Source organism: Melospiza georgiana, chromosome 4 (genome assembly GCF_028018845.1).
Source record: "Melospiza georgiana isolate bMelGeo1 chromosome 4, bMelGeo1.pri, whole genome shotgun sequence".
Taxonomy (NCBI): domain Eukaryota; kingdom Metazoa; phylum Chordata; class Aves; order Passeriformes; family Passerellidae; genus Melospiza; species Melospiza georgiana.
Window position 1 is genome coordinate 60,447,743 of NC_080433.1, and position 18,764 is coordinate 60,466,506.

Genomic DNA, 18,764 nt, shown 5'->3' on the forward strand with positions numbered 1-18,764 from the left:
TCAAAGTCACCTTTATTGAGATATGCATCTGCTACATTCTCCTGTCAGAGACAGGATACTAGGCTGAATAGACTTTCAGCTTAATCCAGTCTAGCTGTCATAAAGTCTTACAAACTCTAAGTTCCAGAAACGAAAAGGATCAAAATTATTAGTGGAGACTCAAAAATATAATACAATCATACAAAATAATTACTATCAGGACTCCTTTACTTTACAAACATATAAAATGAACTTACTTTGAGGGTAAGAAGAGGGGAAAAATTCCTTCCATTATAAAATATAGTCACAAAGCTTTGAACAAATAAATTCACACACTGCAGAGTACGCACACACACGCATGCAGGCAGGCATGCACGTATGTACACACACAGGTGCACACATACACGCATACATACACACATGCTTAGAGTTTACACTGCATTCTTCTGATGCCATGATTATTATTTTATTTGTACACCCACCTTTACTGCACATTCTAAACAAACAATAGACAACAGTGTAAGGACTTTTTTTGCTTAAAACTGCAACAAAACAAGTCTCAACATTTGCAAAACATTCCTTTATTATTAGAAATAAATTATTTTGTATAAAAATTAGCATGCATTGACCATTGCATTTATTTTAGCATAACCCAGGACTTAATTCAGTCAGCTGTCACAAGAAACAAACTCATCTTCTTTTACGAGTTGAACAATGTAGGACAGGAAAGGAAATTGTCACAATCACAAAAAAGTACTTACAAATATAACATCAGACATGATTTATTTCAACAGCATTTTTTTTCACAAGCTAACATTTGTTTTCCTTTTGTGATTTGCTTCCATTTGTGATTTGCTTCCTTTTGTGAAGAAGCTTGACACTCTGTCTCTATGTTATAAAACTGGACTTTTCCTTCCCCTGTCTCTTTTTGCCTTTTGCTTGTGTTTAATCCTTGTTCTTTAGGAGACTGACTATTGATTTGAATGTAGACTACTGATATTTTCAAGACTGAATTCTGGTGGTGGTAAAGTCTATGTTTGCAAGATCCAGTCCTGCAGATCTTCCAGTGAATTTCATCCCTGCTCAGTTTGCCTGATTGCTGTAACTGACATAAGTTGTCTTGGTAGAGGAGGCTGTAAATCAAAAGAAAAATAAACAAACCAAAAAACAAACAACAACAACAACAACAAAAAAAAAACAAAGTTCAGGATTTTTAGAATCAAGACAGGAGGAAAAAATCATATTTAGCATTTGAATTCAGACAATGTCCTGCTATATTTCCAAACAATATGGTCCATGTTCATGGAATAAAGAATGTATAAGGATGTATGTAAGCAGTATATAAACTGGATCTCAATTTCTGTCTTCATGACAATTTATTTTTTCTATGATTTGGGAAAGCAGAGGTCAATAGAAAGGAAAAACAATGAGTGGTTTCAGCATACCCACAACAGAATTTCAACACCTTGTGTTATTTTGTCTGAATTCCATACAAAAATGTTTTAATTTAGAGACCGGATTTTTATTTCTCTTCTACTGTTTGAAGACAACATTGCAGTTAGTGGTGGTTTGTCCATCCAAAAAGAGCCTAATGCTCCTTGAAAGGAGCAAAGCCTAACCCTTTCCAAATTAGAGAAACTGAGCAGATAGTCCCTACAGAACATATTATCTGGAGAAAATTATGATCTCCTTATGTTGATGGCCAGCTGATCATGTCTTCTTTTGATCTAAGCTGATACTCCTTGTTCAGAATGAAGTAATATATTGAGAGAATTAAACAGCTCCACTATTGCAAAATTAAACAACTAGGAATCTTAAGAAAGTTTGTTTCAGATTCTAGCCCTTACATCCTTGCTATTAAGAAATATAAAAAATATGCTATAAAAATATGACTCAAGTCATATCAGTCAAGGTTAATTTAACGGTTGGAGGAGAAAAGTGATTATATCAGGTCTCATAGTTAGTTCTCTAATTTTAAATCACCTGGGTACATGGAAAATCAGGCTGATGGGGGACTGAGTCTCTTATTTCTCTATAATAAGGTCTATGTTACACTGCATAAAGAGGAATTTGACTTTCTAAATATGTTTTATATTCCGTCTGCTACAGACATGTTCTGCTTATGATAGTGAAGATTGCAGCTGGCAAGATGAAAATAACGGGACGGCAAAAAAAGTTTCCTGGTCTATAGATTCAAATTTTCTATTTCCATACCTTTCTTCAATTTGTTTCTTTTTTCTATATACAGTCTGGTGAGAACAGCTGAGATAGATAGGAAAAGCATTCTTTATGCTAACTCCTAAATTCAGCCCAACAGTCTGATGATTTGTGAAGAACAGACTACAGAAACTGGTCACTGACAGTTTCTTCTGCATCATGGATTAAACTAACTAAAGGATCACTAAAATGTATGCAAATTAATAGTGGTTAGTATAACTAAGTTTACTTCTTGATATTTGTCATGTTTTCTTAGATTTGCTGAGCAATTTAAATCTAATACTGCATCTGCCATTTTTTAAGACACAACAGAACCAGACTATTTAGTTCACATATTACGATAATCCTTTTCCCTAAGAATATATATATAAGCATGAATAATCAAACAAAAGCTGTGAAAAGTAATTTTTCTTACTTTCACTTGCACAGGTAGTTCCAGTACTTTGTGTCTAGAAAAAGCTAATTCATGAAAGGACTGCTTTTGGCACACAAAGCAAGTCTTTCTCATAGTTGATCACAATATTCGAGCACCAACATGAAATAGCTTTATTTGCATGGATTGGGACACTTGAAGCAAGTATAGCCTAATTTACATCTTTCAGATATTTCAAATGGGATGTACTGCTCTTCTTTGAACTCTCTCATGCTCCCACAGCTGGATTTCTGAGAGGATTCTATTTTTTCTTTTGGCCTGCTGAGTTCCTACTCAAAATAATGCAGGACTAATGAAATGGCACCAGGATCTTCAAGCATAGAAGGATTTTTTTTTCCCAGCTAATAAATAACAGATAAATGTTCATCTGCAAACTCTGCACACTTGGGAACAAAAGGATAGAAAGATCAGAGCTTATTTTTTTCCCTTTCCCTGAAAGTAGGGTCAGATACATGATCAGGTTAAGTTAGACTACCGCATTATCCTGTATGAGTTGAGTTGAGTTCTCTGATAAGTTTATATGTGCTTGTTTTTAGCCCACAGCAATGTAACATAATCAGATCTATCACAACTCAGGAAGCTGAATTATGTGGGGACATTTGCAGGAATACAATATAAAATACAAAAATAGTAATTAACACACCTCAGCTGATATAATTTTTTAAATTACTGTAACTTTGTTGTGTATCTGAGAAGTAAACAGTTTTGACAGAATTAATATAGAGTTGATCAAGAAACAAAAATTATCCAGTTGAGTTCTGAGTGTTGTTACTTTAAAAAATTATAATGCAGGAATTTAATGTAGACAGTGGTTTGAAATATATTAAAACTAATCTCATCTCCAAACAGTTTTTGTGGTTTTTTACTTTATAAATATTGCATGTGTCTTTTTAGTTCTGTGGAATTAGTCTAGAGTTCATGATTGGGGATCTGAAAGCTTCAGCAGCTGGTGTCCTGCTCTTTAAGACTGTTAGCATTTCACAATAATAACGTGAACCACATTTGGCAAGCCTAGATGGCCAGAAAAAGTAATGGAATTGGCTCAAAATATTTCTGAGAATAAACACACTTTTATAGCTCCAGTTGCTACTTTGTTGTTGAAACAAAAAAAAGAAGAAAATAAAAGAGCAATGTAGAATGATTACTATGATCTGACCTATATTCATTTAATGTATTTGTCATTGCCTTCTGTAACCACACCTGGATAGTGTTTTTTTAATCCTTTTTCCCAGAAACAATTTATTTTTCACTGAATATGGACCTATTCCCACAAATAAACCCATGAACATATTCATGTGGAAGACAACACAGAATAATGGGTGTTACATGGAACAGGACAAACTAGATAGAGCAGAGTTGTCTCTGGATGGGAAGCAAAAGGGATTACGTGACTATCGCATCCTGTTTCTCACCTAGTTATGAGCACTGCTATCATTTCTAGTGTTTGTGCTTGGTAAAGGGGGGAAACAATCACTGCTCACTTCTGGTATACTGGAAGTAGACCGATACTGTGCAATCAGCTTCATATGCTATCACTGGAAAGAAAGCTCTATCTTAGATGCAGCCACTGCAAGAAGAGGTTTTGTGGTGCTGAGAAGTTGTTACAAGTGACACAGTGAAAAGGACTTATGCTGCATTGTGCACTTAAAATGCACAGGAACTGTCAAATGCTTTGACAATAAGTATTTCAGGGAAGAGAGAAACCCATCTTAAGGCCTAGAACCCAATTACATAGGGAGAGCTTTCTGGAGTGCAGATGACTTGACTGAATTTTTGCCTATGAAGCATTATGATGGATGAAAACCTTGTCAGGATATACTCCTAGTGAGCTCAGAATTATATAGGTGTGTTACTGTCAAAGTCATGTTTAGAGCACAGTAAATAAGCATTACCCTGCAGTATTGGACTATTTGAGAAGCAGACTTGCTTCCTGTAGCATCTGTTTCTATGAATTATGCATAGTCATAGTTTAAGAAATCTCAGTCACAGCATTTCTTAATTAGGTACAGTAGATAAACATCAGACATCCAAGACTTTCTTATTAACACTCTTTCTCACCCCACTCTGAAAACCCTGCTTTAACCTCTCCTTGGAAGTTTATAATTTTTCACACTCAGCAAAATCCATGTCTCTTTTCCTTTTTTCCTTCTGAGTTTTCTGAAGAGTTGCAAAATTACTGAGTCTTTCATACTTCTATTCTATTATTTGATCCACAAATAATTTCTATGCCTTTCTTGTTTGTCCTTTGTTACATATCTCAATCTGAAGCTCTATAAGCCCATAGCTCACTCTAGCAGTTTTACACATTTTGAAGGGTCGTGAGTTTTTCCAGGGAAACAGTTTGCACCCAGTGTCCTCCATGCATCAGCAAGCATAGTATAATATAGTATGGTGGAGTTATGGACGACTTTTATATAGTCTTCAATCTGGCAAACTCTGATAGATTTCAGTAGGGGTATTCATTTATCAGAAATAAGTACAATAATTTAATGCAAACTTGGTACTGGCTTGTCTCAATGTGCTTAACCAAAACAGTACTACTTAAACACCAATATCATCCAAAAGCAATAAAAATTAAAAATAAACCATGTTGTTTGCAGCAAAATGACTGAAATGCTTAGCTGCCACAGCTGCTACTCATCTAATGTGACATTGTTTTTTCAGAAGAAAAAAATTCGCAATTTCTCTGCACTGGGTATAAGCTTAATGTCTTTGCTCATTGTTGATTATTATTGTTATTAGGAAGTCCAGTTTATAAAATGGTATGTCATGTGGTGGAATGAGAACTATAACTTCTGTTTTTATCTGTACCACAGCAATTTTGAGATGTAGCAAGATTCAAGAACTTTCCTGACATGGGGAAGAATTTTTTTCCCATTAAAAATCTATGATATATCAGAACATGCTTTAATTAAGCTTCACACAAATTATCATGATTTTGTATCAGGATGAGTGAGACCAGAACAAAAACCTGGATGGGAAGCATTATGCTGGGAAGTGTTACTCATGAGTTGTGAAAAATGAACAATCCAACAAATATGAAGGTAGAAAGGTAAAAAACATTATTTTCTCTTCCATATCTGACTGCAAAATAAAAACAATGCTAGCTGTTTTCATTGTAGTTTTTTTTTTTTTTAACAGCCTTTGAGTTTTGAATATACAATGATGACCATAAATACACCTCATGAACTGTCAGGACATACCACTGGCACAGCAATGTACAACACATCAAAATAGCACTAGCTAAAACAAACAATTTTTAAAAGATGTGGCGTTTCAAAATCTGCTTGTGCTTTTTGTTTTCTACTAGCCTCCTGTGAAAATTAATTTCTTTGAAACAGCTCTAGACATTCCTGCATTCAGCAGTACATGAATTCTGACACATCTCTGGATTCATGCAGAACAAGCAACAAAAATAATTAAGTTTATTATTAAAAGAAAGTGCATTCTTGTGAACGTACATCTATTAAGATGTGCTGCCACTCTTGACCAAGTCTACAGATGACTTACTGTTGGTTTCAAGACTTTCACACAGTTCAGTCTTGACTTCTCCATTTGGTCTGTCGTTTCCTTTCTGTGACAGTTTGCTTTGCATTGTAGCAGCTGTCACCACAGCCTTGAAGCTCCTCTTCCGTTTTTGAACATTCTGCTCTGGATGAAAAATGATAATATAAACCTTGGGCATGTAGAGCATGCCCAGAGACACAGAAGCACTTAAACTCATGGAGATAGTCAGTGTTGTTGTCTGGATGTACATCTGGGGAAGAAAAGAAACAATATAAAAAATCACTGTTGTATTGATTTAATTCAAGAAGGAAAACAAAGTAGCTATCTTAAAGTACTAGGTGGAAAAGGAACATCAAAAGGACCCTTGGCTTTGGTTGTTTTTAATTATAGCCGAGTATGGCTGTTTCCTGTTGGGTTCATAACCTTAAGAGTAGGTGGTAGAAACAACATAATATTCATGAAACTTCCTTCTCATAAAAGTAAGAAAGATGGTGCAACAAACACATTTAAAAAAAACCAAACCAGTATGTCTGGACAAGAAGACAGGAATGACAATAGAGTTAGCCTTGTGTCTTTAACAGACAGAACCCTCTACACCAATATGCCACACGGTGATTCAACAGTGTGTGCAGCATGGCTCAACTGACAGCAGCATAATGCAGAATCTAATGGAATCTTTTATATACTCTGAGTTTCAAGCCTGAAAAAAAAATTAGCTTTTCATAGTGATGCTTGAATATTCCTGATGGTGTTGGAGGGTTGATTTTTTTGGTTTTTTGTTTGTTTTCCATCCTACTTTTGAATTCTAATCACAATGTTCTGTTGGCACACAATAAAGTTATTAATATGTCATGGTCCTAACTAAGAAATCAGAAAATTGAGGAACCATGAAATTATCTCACAGAAGATCTCAGTTCCCTATAGATAGAAAGGAAAAATAGAAAGGAAAAATCTGGCATTTCAGAGTGAGTCTGTCTATTTTTTCTTATCATCTACAAAAAGAAGGTAACTCTGGTATTCCATAATACTATAAGAGAAAATGCCAATAAACACTCCTTAAGAACAGCAGACAGAAATTTGTTTGATGAAGTATTTAGCTAGTATATTACCAATACTAATTGCAGTTCTGCTCAACAGTTATTTCTTTTTAGGAAATTATTTTTTATTAGCCATATTATGAACAAAAATACTTTACAGTTCTGCGTTAAGTAGGAAATCTCTCAGTAATCCTTGTTATATTGGAAAAGATACTGAAGAAAAACATGCTCAGTCCCTTCACAGATGATTCAGTGACGTTGTCAGGCATGATTTTAAGCACTAGCCAACACTATCACATTAACCTGAAGACAAGATGGTAAGTCTGTCTGCAATGTCAGCTTCAGATAATCATTTTTTATGAAGTGCCCTTGGGTGACTTGGCCCTTGGCAGAAAAGTAGAGATATAATAAACTGTTGTGCACTATTATAGCCAAACCATTTAATGTCTTTCAGCCTACAAAGTTTTTCTATTAGATACTTTCTCCTCAGGGATCACAAATAAACTGTGCTCTCTCACATAAAGCAATCTTAGGTAAGAAAAAAACATGGATTCTGAATGACCTTATTAAGTAACTGTATAATTGCACAGAAATACATATACTATGCCAAATACTACCATAAAAAGAAGCATAGCCCAGTGTAGTCTTCAGGAAAACACTAAAAATTCCTGAATATCTGTAAAAAGCTCAACCCGCTTTCAGGGGCAGCACCAGCCTGAAAAGACAATCAGGACTGTCTGTTGTGCTGAGGAAAGGTAGAGGAGTAACACCTTCCTTCATTTGCATCACACATCAATTCAGTAAGTGAGGAAATAATATTCTCTTTCCTCACACCAGTGAAATAATTCTATTCCTATCAATCTCCAAAATGACAGTGGTGTGCCTGAAAGCAGAGCTATATTGTGCATGAACATTCCTAATGAAAACATGACATGGCCACACTAATAAGGAAGTTTTTTCAGACTTCTGTGGAAGGACCTCTGTGCAGACGCATGTTCACATGCAGACACACCAATGCACATGTCTGTTTCTCCCTGAACCAAATGGACTGATCTCCAAACAAACTGGTTCAGCAGTGGCTTTTAGGGTTAAGCATTTAATTAAGAGGCATCCAAAAGCAAAAGTATTTTGGTTCTTAAACATGAATATATTTCCTGATGGGATTTTCAAAACTGAAATCATTGTAAGCAATACATTTTAAAAACTGTACTGTGTATGGAAATTCCAATAAAAATTATTTTTGAAGCCTTACCATTTTTTAAAATCCAAGTCATGGCAGTTAAGTGCTACTTAAGCCTCACCCATGCATTTTGTAACAATGCCTGGCATTTAAATATATTTTGGGGTTTTTATTTCTTATCAAGTACTCAAGTTCTAAGAATTGCCTTTCTCTCATGGTTCAGTGTAAGAGTGATATGATAAAAAGGATAAAGCTCCAAATGTTATAGGATAAAATATGTGCATTATTTTATTAGTAACATTAACAAATTTATACATTATAGGAGATCTCAATGATCTTTCTAGCAATAAGAGATGCCACGGTGCCAAGATCTTATTAAAGAGATTTCTCTTAGTGTGTCAATGTCAGCTTGAAGGTTTACATTCAACTAAGCTACCTAAGTGAAACAACTCTGAATCTCATCATAAACTGAAAAAGTAAGATCCTAAGGGCTTCAGCACAGGTATTTTTCATTACATATATAATTACATCTAATCTATTTTCTGTGGACTTAACCGCTGACCAGCGCAAGAGCATCTTTTAAAAATCCAAATCAGTTAGTTTCATATTGCTGATTACAGTTCATATGCAATGGGGTTTATTTCTAATGATTTCTGTGGTTTTGAACCAGCCACTATAGTTATTGAAATATCAACACTAGGGTGAACTGGGAGTTTTCTGACAGGACAATTTTCAAAGAGTGATTATAGTTTTTAAAGAGCTTCAGACTCAGGGATCCTGTTTTTCATGGATCCCTCTTACTACTTACCCTTTAATGAAGCCAGTGAGAAAAGGATTTCGAGACACTTGCTCAATCTTGAGGGAAAGGCTTTGAACATACACTTACACAAACACATTGTGGGTGTGCATACAACTATCTGATTTCATAGGCTAATGCAATTGCATTCTCAGCTGAAGGCTGAGTTGGGAGTCTGTCTGATTGCTTGTCCTAATGTAATCATAGAATAATTTGGGTCAGAAGTGACTTTTAAAGGACCTCTAGATCAGCACCCCTGCAGTGAGCAGGGATATCTCAACTGGATCAGGTTGCTCAGAGCACCTGACCATGGATGTTTCCAGGCATGGGGCATTTACCACCTCTTCTGGCTAAACTGTTCCAGTGCTTCACCTCCTTAATCATAAAAAAATGCCTAGTCTGAATCAACACTCTTTTAATTTTAAAACCACTACCCCTTGTCCTATCTCAACAAGCCCTACTACTTTTTCAAGTGGTCATTTGAAGGCTGAGAATCTGTTTATAGGATGGTAATATCTCTTGCATTTTATCCTTCTTTTCTTGGGAATCCCCATTCTTGCAGCCCAATGAAGCCCAAGTCTAGCAAACAGGATACCACACACACTTGGTTTGACTTTTGTCTGACTCTTACTCGTTTTACTCCTGACAAGAGGACTATGATGTTTTATGGCTGTGCATTCTGGGTACTTTTATTATTCTGGGAACATAACTACCTGTAACTTTTACAGAATTAGATGCTCTAAAAATAAGGAGCAATGGAGCAACAAAAGTAGTTCCATTTAATAAGATATGAGGTCTGAATAATTTTTCATGTGTCTCACAGTGGTAGCTCACTTGAAGTTACAGAAGAATAAAGGTCCCTTTTTACAATGATTCATAGTTACACAGAAATGAATTTCAGCACTCCTCACACCAAAATCCCTTCTGAACTACAAACTTTTTGTCTGATAATGCCTTTCACAAATGTAACAAAGACTGCTATATCTATTCTCCTTGTTCTTGACAGTCAAAGGATATGTCAGAAAACTAAAATCATGGTAGAGCAAGGAAAAACACCCTTTAAACTATGGGAAATACTTGAGGCCTAAATACCTTCATGTCTCTATCCTCCACCTCAACCCCACCCCAGAACTGACACTTTTTATGTACAATTTATGTAACCTCCACAATTGACAAAGGATCCATCACAATAGGGAGTCCCTTGTGAAAAAGACTCAGATCCCTGCTCAGACACATGATTTCTCTATCCCACAAGTGACCTGGACCCCTTCCTCATCAGAAGCTTCCTACAGGCTTGGTAATATAACCTTCAGATTATCCTAACTCAGCAGCTAAAATAGATAATGGCCATTGATTCTAGGACTATGTGTGTCTTTCTACTTTGAAACCGAAAACATTCCACAGGAAACATTGTGCCAATGAAACACGCTATTTTAATAAAACACAGATACTCTAATGAGTTCTCCAGTTTCAAAGTACTTGAAACTGAATTGCCTCCTTGGAAAGCTGAACAAATTTCTATGCATCAAAGCAGGTGTGCACACTGAATTGTCCCAATGCAGGTAGCTGAATGACTGCCTCTCAGCCAGGCTTCACTGCAAGGAAATAAAATATCCCTCAAGTTCCCAGCAGTGTCTCATCTGTTTGGTGCTTGCTGAGGCAAAGTTCAACACAAAGCAACTACTTTCACTAAAGGAAAAAAAAAAGTAGCAATGTCACAACCTTGTCCAGATTGCTTCCCTGTTTTGAGTCCTCCCCTATTTTTACATATAAGATAATATTCAGAAACTATCGAGAATTGCTGATTTTCTCATGCTATTTATTTTTCTCTTTTTCTACTCAGGTTTAATAAGTCAAATAGAGAACAGACTGTTCCCTAATCTGGTTCTAATAGTATATCCTGGAAAAGCATAGGGATATTGTGATGTCTTGAGTAAATTTAATGTATTTTCCACTTTGACACAAGCTCTCTAACTCCCAGTAGTTGTAACACAGATAAAAAAAGTCCAGCAGTGAGTGAAGTGCTAAATCACTGAGGGAAGTCTTGGTACATCTCAAACTATGAGTGTGCCTAGCATAGACTCAACTCAGCTACTTGCAGTCCATAGAGAAGTGGATGTTTGAAAGGACACAGCTGGTCTAATGGCTCTCATTGACTAATTCTATACAATTTGCCCTTTAGAAGTCTCTTTCTCCACAGGATAGAGCAATAGCCTTGGTATCAAACACTGGAGTTTGAACCATCCTGCTGAGACAGATAAACACAGGCACTCTTGAACGTGTCCCACATTGCTAGTAACAGAGCAGAAGATTGAGTTATGATTTAATTTTTCCTTTATCCTTGTTATCAAATTCTACATGTCTCTTATGTGAATCTTGGTTGCTTCAGCCAGTTTCATATTATAAGGACAGAACTGCAGCAAGCTTCTTTTCCCAATAGATTTTTTTGATATCATTCCCTCCTTCTAGACTTCCCTTCATTCTCAGCTGCTAGAAACCTTACCAGATCATTTCTATCCAGGAGATAAATGATACATCATAAAATGAAGATACATATCATCTATCTACAGGCATCCCTCATATTGGGAAAGACAGGAAAATGGGCCTTCTTTCTTTATGGTGGAGACAGCATGAGTCTTTTTATTCCCAGGAAAACACTGAAAGCATTCATAGCCATCTTCCATGTGCTGCAGAACATAGAAGGCTTAGAAAAAAGACAGTCCTTTTCTTCTTTTAAAATAATGCACATGCCATACACTACAATTACTTTTGTGTGTGTTGCTGCTTGCTGAAGAGTTGACTGGCTGACAAAAATTATATTTCACAGTCCTGTTCACAAATTAGAAAGAAAAGCCATGCAATGGATTCCACATCAAAAAGATACAAGGAAAAGCCTGGATACAGAAAATATATATGAAATACATTTGAAACCAAGAGAATGTAAACAGGAGGTAACAATGCTGACAAGGAGCCAAAAACTAACCAGAGGATTCATGCTTCTCTGCAGAACCCCATAAGCCTACACCTACAGGTTTTTATTGCTTTCACTGCAAAACATTCTTTTCTGTCTTGATCTGTGGGAAGAAAAATTTTTGAAGGAAAACTTGTACATAACAGGTACAAATCAGTCATTGTTTGGCTTATATAACAAGATTATTTACCAGGTATAAGATAAACTTCACTGAGTGAGTCTTCTTCAAACATTTTTTCAGTTAGAAAACATGGGAAGCTATGGTACTTATATATCCTTTAGCCTTTTGAAAACATTCCTTACCAAACTAGCAATTAAAATGAAGTTGAAAGAAGAAAAGTGAAAGCCTTCTCACAAAATGAAACTACAACATCTAAAAGATTATTATCTCAAGTAAATGTAGACTATGATTCTTCACACAGCAGAAGAAAACAAATCCTGAGAAAACATACAGTCTTTAATTTATTTTTAAATTTCTGCTGCTTTCACAAAGTTATGAAAAATGAAAGCACTAACAACTGATTTCAAATTAAATGTGTGCCACATTTAAAAAGTATCAACTTCCATTAAAGCTTGGATGTGAGAGGAGCTATAAAAGCTCAGAGGGGTCTTGGTAGAACATGTATATACCTGCATTTCAGAAACTGAATTATGGTAACTATTTCACTTCAGATTTTCCACTTAAGTCCAATTTTGACCATACCTGCAATATTTGTAAGGGGAGGGAGAAGGGAGGGTCCAAGGAGATTTTTTTGGGCCTTTTCAATCTCTAAAGGGGGAATGAGGTGGGGGGGTGGGTGTAAGAGAGAGAGAGAGAGAGAGAGAGATTTTACCAAGGCCCATAGTGGCAGTGTAAGGGAAAGTGTTTTATCCTGAAAGTAGGTAGATTTAGATCAAACATCAGGAATATGTTTTTGCCATGAGGGTGAGACACTGGCACAGGTTGCCCAGAGAAGTTGCAACTGTCCCATCCCTGGAAGTGTTCAAGACCAGGCTGGATGGGGCCCTGATCAGCCAGGCCCAGTGAAATGTGTCTCTGCCATGGCAGAGGGGTTGGAATGAAATCATCTTTAAAGGTGCCTTCCAACCTAAGCTTTTCTGTGATTCCTTGATTCACAGTAACATGGTATCTTCTTAACATGGCAGACAGTAATGTCCATTGTCATTTCCATTGGCAAATCTAATCTCATAGCATAACATTCTAGACAACCAGATTTTTTGATTGGTTTAATCCCTTGTTTTTTCTTCTTTTCCCTTTGCTTTTTTCAATATGCCAGAGTCAGATGCTTTAGCTCCTCCAAAACTGCTAATTTCAAAAAGCTTTTTGTTTATGTGTAACCCCTGTAGACATTTTTACAGATAACATCACAGAGCACTGGCATCAGAAATTATGCTGCTTTTTGGCAAAACCTGGAGAAGATTAGACAAGCAAGTGTTGCATTATCAAACATTCTGCTCGTTGAAAATAAGCAATATTTTTGAAGGGAAAAAAATATTCAGCTTTACTTCATCTGCAACATTTATTAAAATGTCATATTAAACTAGTAATAAACTAAAATCTGATTTTTCACTGTGACCCATCCTCAGGATATATACATCATGGAAAATCCTAACTACTGCCTTGCAGACTTTCAAAGTAATTTAAAATATTAGTATGTAAATTGATTTTTATTTCTTCTTTTAAATCTCATAACTCATTTTTCTTCTCATATATTACACTATCATATAGCTTGATTATAGCACAGCACACAATTTATTGCAGTATTATGGTTTTTAAATTCCATGTGAACCATACCTTTCATCAACCTTACTGCAAATAGAGTCACAGTTTTCAGTAACTGACCAAAGACTAATCTCTATTATGTCTGTTGTAATGGGTATGTCAGTCCTGATATTCAGGAATAGTGAGCTCCAAAAGATCAAACAGAAATGTAGTACTGATTTTTTGTAAAGCTAAGCTAAAAGAATTTCAAAACAAAAGTAAAAAAACCCAAAAAATGTAAAAACATAACGGAAAAAGACTGTGGTTCATGAAAAAACTGAGAAATGAAATTAATTAAACGAGGTCCTATTTATACATTAATTGAATCTTCAACATAATGTACAAGTAGGATTTTATGGTATATTGTGTTACACTTAAGACTTCTTATTGACAAAATGCTAAACAAAGAATTTAATGTTTATCTTATTAAAATCTTAACAGCCTACTGAAAACCATAGCAAATCTTATTATTAATCCAGTTACAATCATACTAGCTTGTCTTTTCAGATTATTTAATCATTACAGGAAAATCTCAGTAATAATATAGCTAAATCTGTATACACATAAACTTGAGTATTAATCCCTTTTCTCCAGTGATACACATCTGGTATCAAATTTAGCCCCCCACAAGACAAATAGAAAGAAGGGGAAATTACGAATCCTAAGACTTTGATGTTGATGTCTGGTATTCCTTCTCCCTTAGTCTTGGATCTGGCTGAGGTTGTGTTCACACATTTTCTATGACTGTGTCCTTATTTCGTCTTTTTTAAAATGCGTTCTCCTCTAAACTCAGTCTATCTGCACCCATTACCTGCTTATTGATTGGAATTAAGTCCCAGTGACTTTGTTAGTGAGTGGTTTGCAGGTTTGTTAGATCATTGTCATGCCCAGTGTTCAGAGCCCTGAGCTGGAACAAGCCCGGCAGTGCTCTCCCCGCTGCTGGACAAGTGCTACCACAGCCATCAGAAGCTCCAAATGTTAAAAAATATATTCCAAAAGCCCGCAGCAATACAAAGTCTGCAGCCTTTCTCTAGTAACAACACACCTCCAATACATATTTATTGAGCAAGAGCTGGGTGTTCTGTAAAACCTTATTTCCAACCTTATTTGATAAAAAAATACTCCTTTATTAAAAGATTTCCAAAGAGCATTCAAATGACTTTCATATCACTTTCAAATATATCAAAATTAAAATTCTCTTTTGTCAAATACATTCTAACTTGAATAACCTATCTAGTTACTTTTGAAATTTTATCACATTTACAAAAATTTATTTTATAGAAGCGGTTTGTTATTAATTAGTTCTTCAGGTATCTACTTTGAATGCAGATTGAATTTACCCTAAAGCTAAAAAACTAGCAAATGTGGCAGGTAGCCTATTTAAAATAAATTCATGCCAATTCAAACATTTTCAATTATAATCCCTTTGAAAACACGGGAGCTGCATTTCAGAACACTTAACACTCAAGCACCCAGTTGGCAACCCCAAAATTCTCATTTTCATATGCATAATTGTATCATGATGAAAAAGGGAAGGCAAGAAAACTGTCTTATAGTGAACTAAGGAAAGATTTTGCCAATAAAATAAAAATGTATTGTCTGCATTTTATTCAAATACCAGAATTAAAATAAGAACTCATTGTTCTGTATGACACAAAGGCCATTGATGTTGACTGGCACATTCTTATAACTAGGATATATCACTGAGTAGGAATTTTTTCTTGTCTAGATTTGAAATACATAGAATATTACAATTCTGTCTTTTTTAAATTCCCAATGCTTACTGAAGATCTATTACCTATGCCCATAAAGCGTAGAAAAAGGTTAACCTTAAATGGTGGTTTATTATGCTATTAACTACATTTAATTTCTTTTTTTTCTGAAGTCTCTTAAATATGCAAAATACCTGAGCTAAAGAGATAACTGTGTCTAGAAATACTGTAAAGCAGCCTCTACCTCTGTAATAATTAACTTGATACCAGTTTTGCTTTAAAATATGTTTGCTTATTTAGCACACATAGCTTAAGTGTCAGAGTTTAAGTACCTGATAGAGACAAATATTAAGTGAAGTACACTTGCTCAGAAGATAATTTTATTTAGCATCTTCAAGCAGGGCATAATTAAGTTACTCTGTCATACAAAATGATGGAGGCTTAAACAAGTAACAGCTGGTTACCCCAATGGCTGTACAACTGAAGGGCAGCCTTTGGCAGGAAAAGCTGTGCAAACACAATCAATACATTATGCTAATGGGAACAAAGTAATGAGCAAGGAAGCAGCTATAACGGAATGACAAAAAGAAAAACAAACAATCAAACGTGTCCCTGCAGCCCTCAGCAAGCATTTCAATCGCAATTTGTGAACAGAAATCTTACAACAGTTGTAGTCTTGTCTAGAAATGTTCGCTGTGTTCATTCCTTATGTCAGAATAAATTTAATGGCAGCCAGATGAATCCACTGATGGCTGTTTCCTTGGCTTCAATGAATTTACACTGTATTACACCAAGTGATGAATTGATCAAAACTTAAAAACTAATAAAAATTTTTTTTCATTAATTTTCTCTCTGATATTTTACCAAAATTAACTAAATTGCAGTATAAATTTGACTTAAAAATCTGCATATTACAAAACTATTTCCTCTCTGTTGATACCAATCTCTAAAGGTCTCACTTGAGTGTTTACTTGCCTTGGTGTCATTCTGATTTATTTTATTCTGTAATTGATTGTGACATTACTCCAGTACAGATTTTCTGTTAGATTTATTCACTGCAGAAGGTCCTTGTGAATTCCCTAACACACTCTGGAGCAGGAAAAAACACTCTCTAACCTGAACTGGATTTTAGAAGCAGACACCAGGTTCTTAGATTCAATGCAGAGGGCAGGAATGTGGCTAAACACAATACATTCTGTGCTACAACCGACCCACAGCTCTTTCAAAGTCCACTGTAAAAGACTTTCAAAATTAGAGTTTTCAAATGAGACTTTTGAATGAACCTGTGTTGCATGCTAAACATGTTTTGTTCTGTGCTATCCTGATAAGTTTTAAATTTCTTCTTTGTCTATCTAGAGGATTCTTAAGGCAGAGCAGGATTCTGCTGACTCCCACAAAAATGTGCAATATTTTCTTATAGGAACATCTCTGTGCTATCTCAGAAGAGAATCTCAGAAGAGCAACAAGGTAGAACAGTGATGACATTATATACCTTCACCCCTCATCCCTCTGCCATGCCCATGCTAACTCTGCTTCTAACTTTTGAACTTTTGCCTTCTTTTTGCTATTTGTATGTTCAGGATAAATTGATTATAGTTTTTTTGGGTCAGTTTGTTGGTTTGTTGGGTTTTTTTTGTTTGTTTTTTTTTTAATTTTTTTTGTTGGGCTTTTTTTTGTTTGTTTGCTTGTTTGCTTGTTTGCGGGATTTTTTTTTGTCATGTTTTTTGGTTTTGTTTTATTTGGTTTTGTTTTATTTAACTGCAACCTTCTCTGGTGAGATTTCAATTAGCTTATCCCAGATAATAAAAGACTGAATACAGTGTAGTCCCTCCACAATTTTTATATGTTATTATTATTTATATATTTGAACCTTCAGTAGCTACAATCTCAGTTACCTATTACAATGGGTAATACTGCATAATAGATACAATACGTAATTAAAATATGTGATGCTGCATACTAAATTAACATTAGAATATCTCTGATGTCAGCATCCAACATTTGCTTTTCGTCTGTCATTCCCACATGTCAAGAATTTTAACACTGAAATGAAAACCCTAACATCTTAACTTTTCTGGGAGCAATGCCAGAAGATAGAAACTTATAAGGTATGCAGCAGTAAATGTGTATGAATTGCACTGCAGAACCAACAATAAGGTGGACTTGTGACTGATTCAGAGCTGACTTTAGTATGCCTTGGCTGTAATATACTCAGGGGAAATATGAGTGACACAAACATTTATGTTACTCTCACGATTGCAGTTAATCATACAAGATGAATCTGGCACACCAGCTTCAGGATGTTCAGACACTCATCTATTCTTGCTATGGTAACACTGTACAAAGATAAGCCAGTGTGTTTCCCTTCAGAAATCTGAAATACTTCCTGTACAGTCACTGTTGTCATGTGCCACAAGACTAGGAGAGGTTTGTTGTCAGCCTAAAAAGATATCTACAAGTGCAGAACAGACCTAGATTCAAGCAGAATGTGAAGTATAGCTACCAAGAGATTTCAGTTTCCTGAAATCAGTTTCCAGTTCTTCAAACTTGAACTCTAAATATGGGAATATGTCAGCCTGAGCCATGAGAAATTGGTGTAAAATAATCTCTTCGCTTTTTAACATCTGCAGTACTCTGATCTACTGTGTTATATGATGGTGTCAGCATTACTGCTGGGAGGGAAATGGCTGATCCCTTGTGTGAGGCTTCTGCTAAAAAGAGGCTTTGTACCAAATCAAAACCTTGAGCTGAAAATCCATAAAACCATACAAGAATCCAAATCAGTTTAACTGAATCACTTGATTGCACTCTTTCCAAAAAGACTTTGTTTCATTTACAAGTATAGTTAGGTCAGGGTGGAAGGGTCCTTGGGTCTCTAGTCCAACATTCTCCTCAAAGCAGGGCCAGCTGTGCAGTCAGACATGGTGTCTCAGGTCTTTATCCAGTCAGGTCTCTCAGACCCCCAAGAATAAAGAGAGACTGCATAGCCTCTCTGGGCAACTACTTGAACTTCACTGCCTTAACAGTGAAAAATATTTTTCCTTTTAGCCAGACTAAATTATGTTTGTTTCAATTTATGTCCATAGATTCCAGCTCTCCTATCACCCCCATTGTGGAGGGACTGTCTCCATTCTCTCAGTGACCAAAATCTAGACACAAAGGGTGCTGTT

General features: G+C 35.6%; 1 protein-coding gene across 2 annotated transcripts in view; it reads right to left on the minus strand.

Moving 5' to 3' along the window:
• Nucleotides 1-429: 429 nt before the first annotated feature.
• GRM8 (glutamate metabotropic receptor 8) overlaps nt 430-18,764 on the minus strand; it is a 307,347-nt gene continuing 289,012 nt past the window's right edge. The window contains exons 9-10 of one of the 2 annotated variants that reach the window (XM_058023672.1): nt 6,140-6,386; nt 430-1,112 (exon numbers count right to left, since the gene is read on the minus strand). In XM_058023672.1, coding sequence (XP_057879655.1) covers nt 1,063-1,112; nt 6,140-6,386 — 297 coding nt within the window. In that variant the 3' untranslated portion in view covers nt 430-1,062. Of the gene's footprint in view, nt 1,113-6,090; nt 6,387-18,764 lie in introns of both variants that reach the window. The other variant, XM_058023673.1, reaches the window with a different exon arrangement.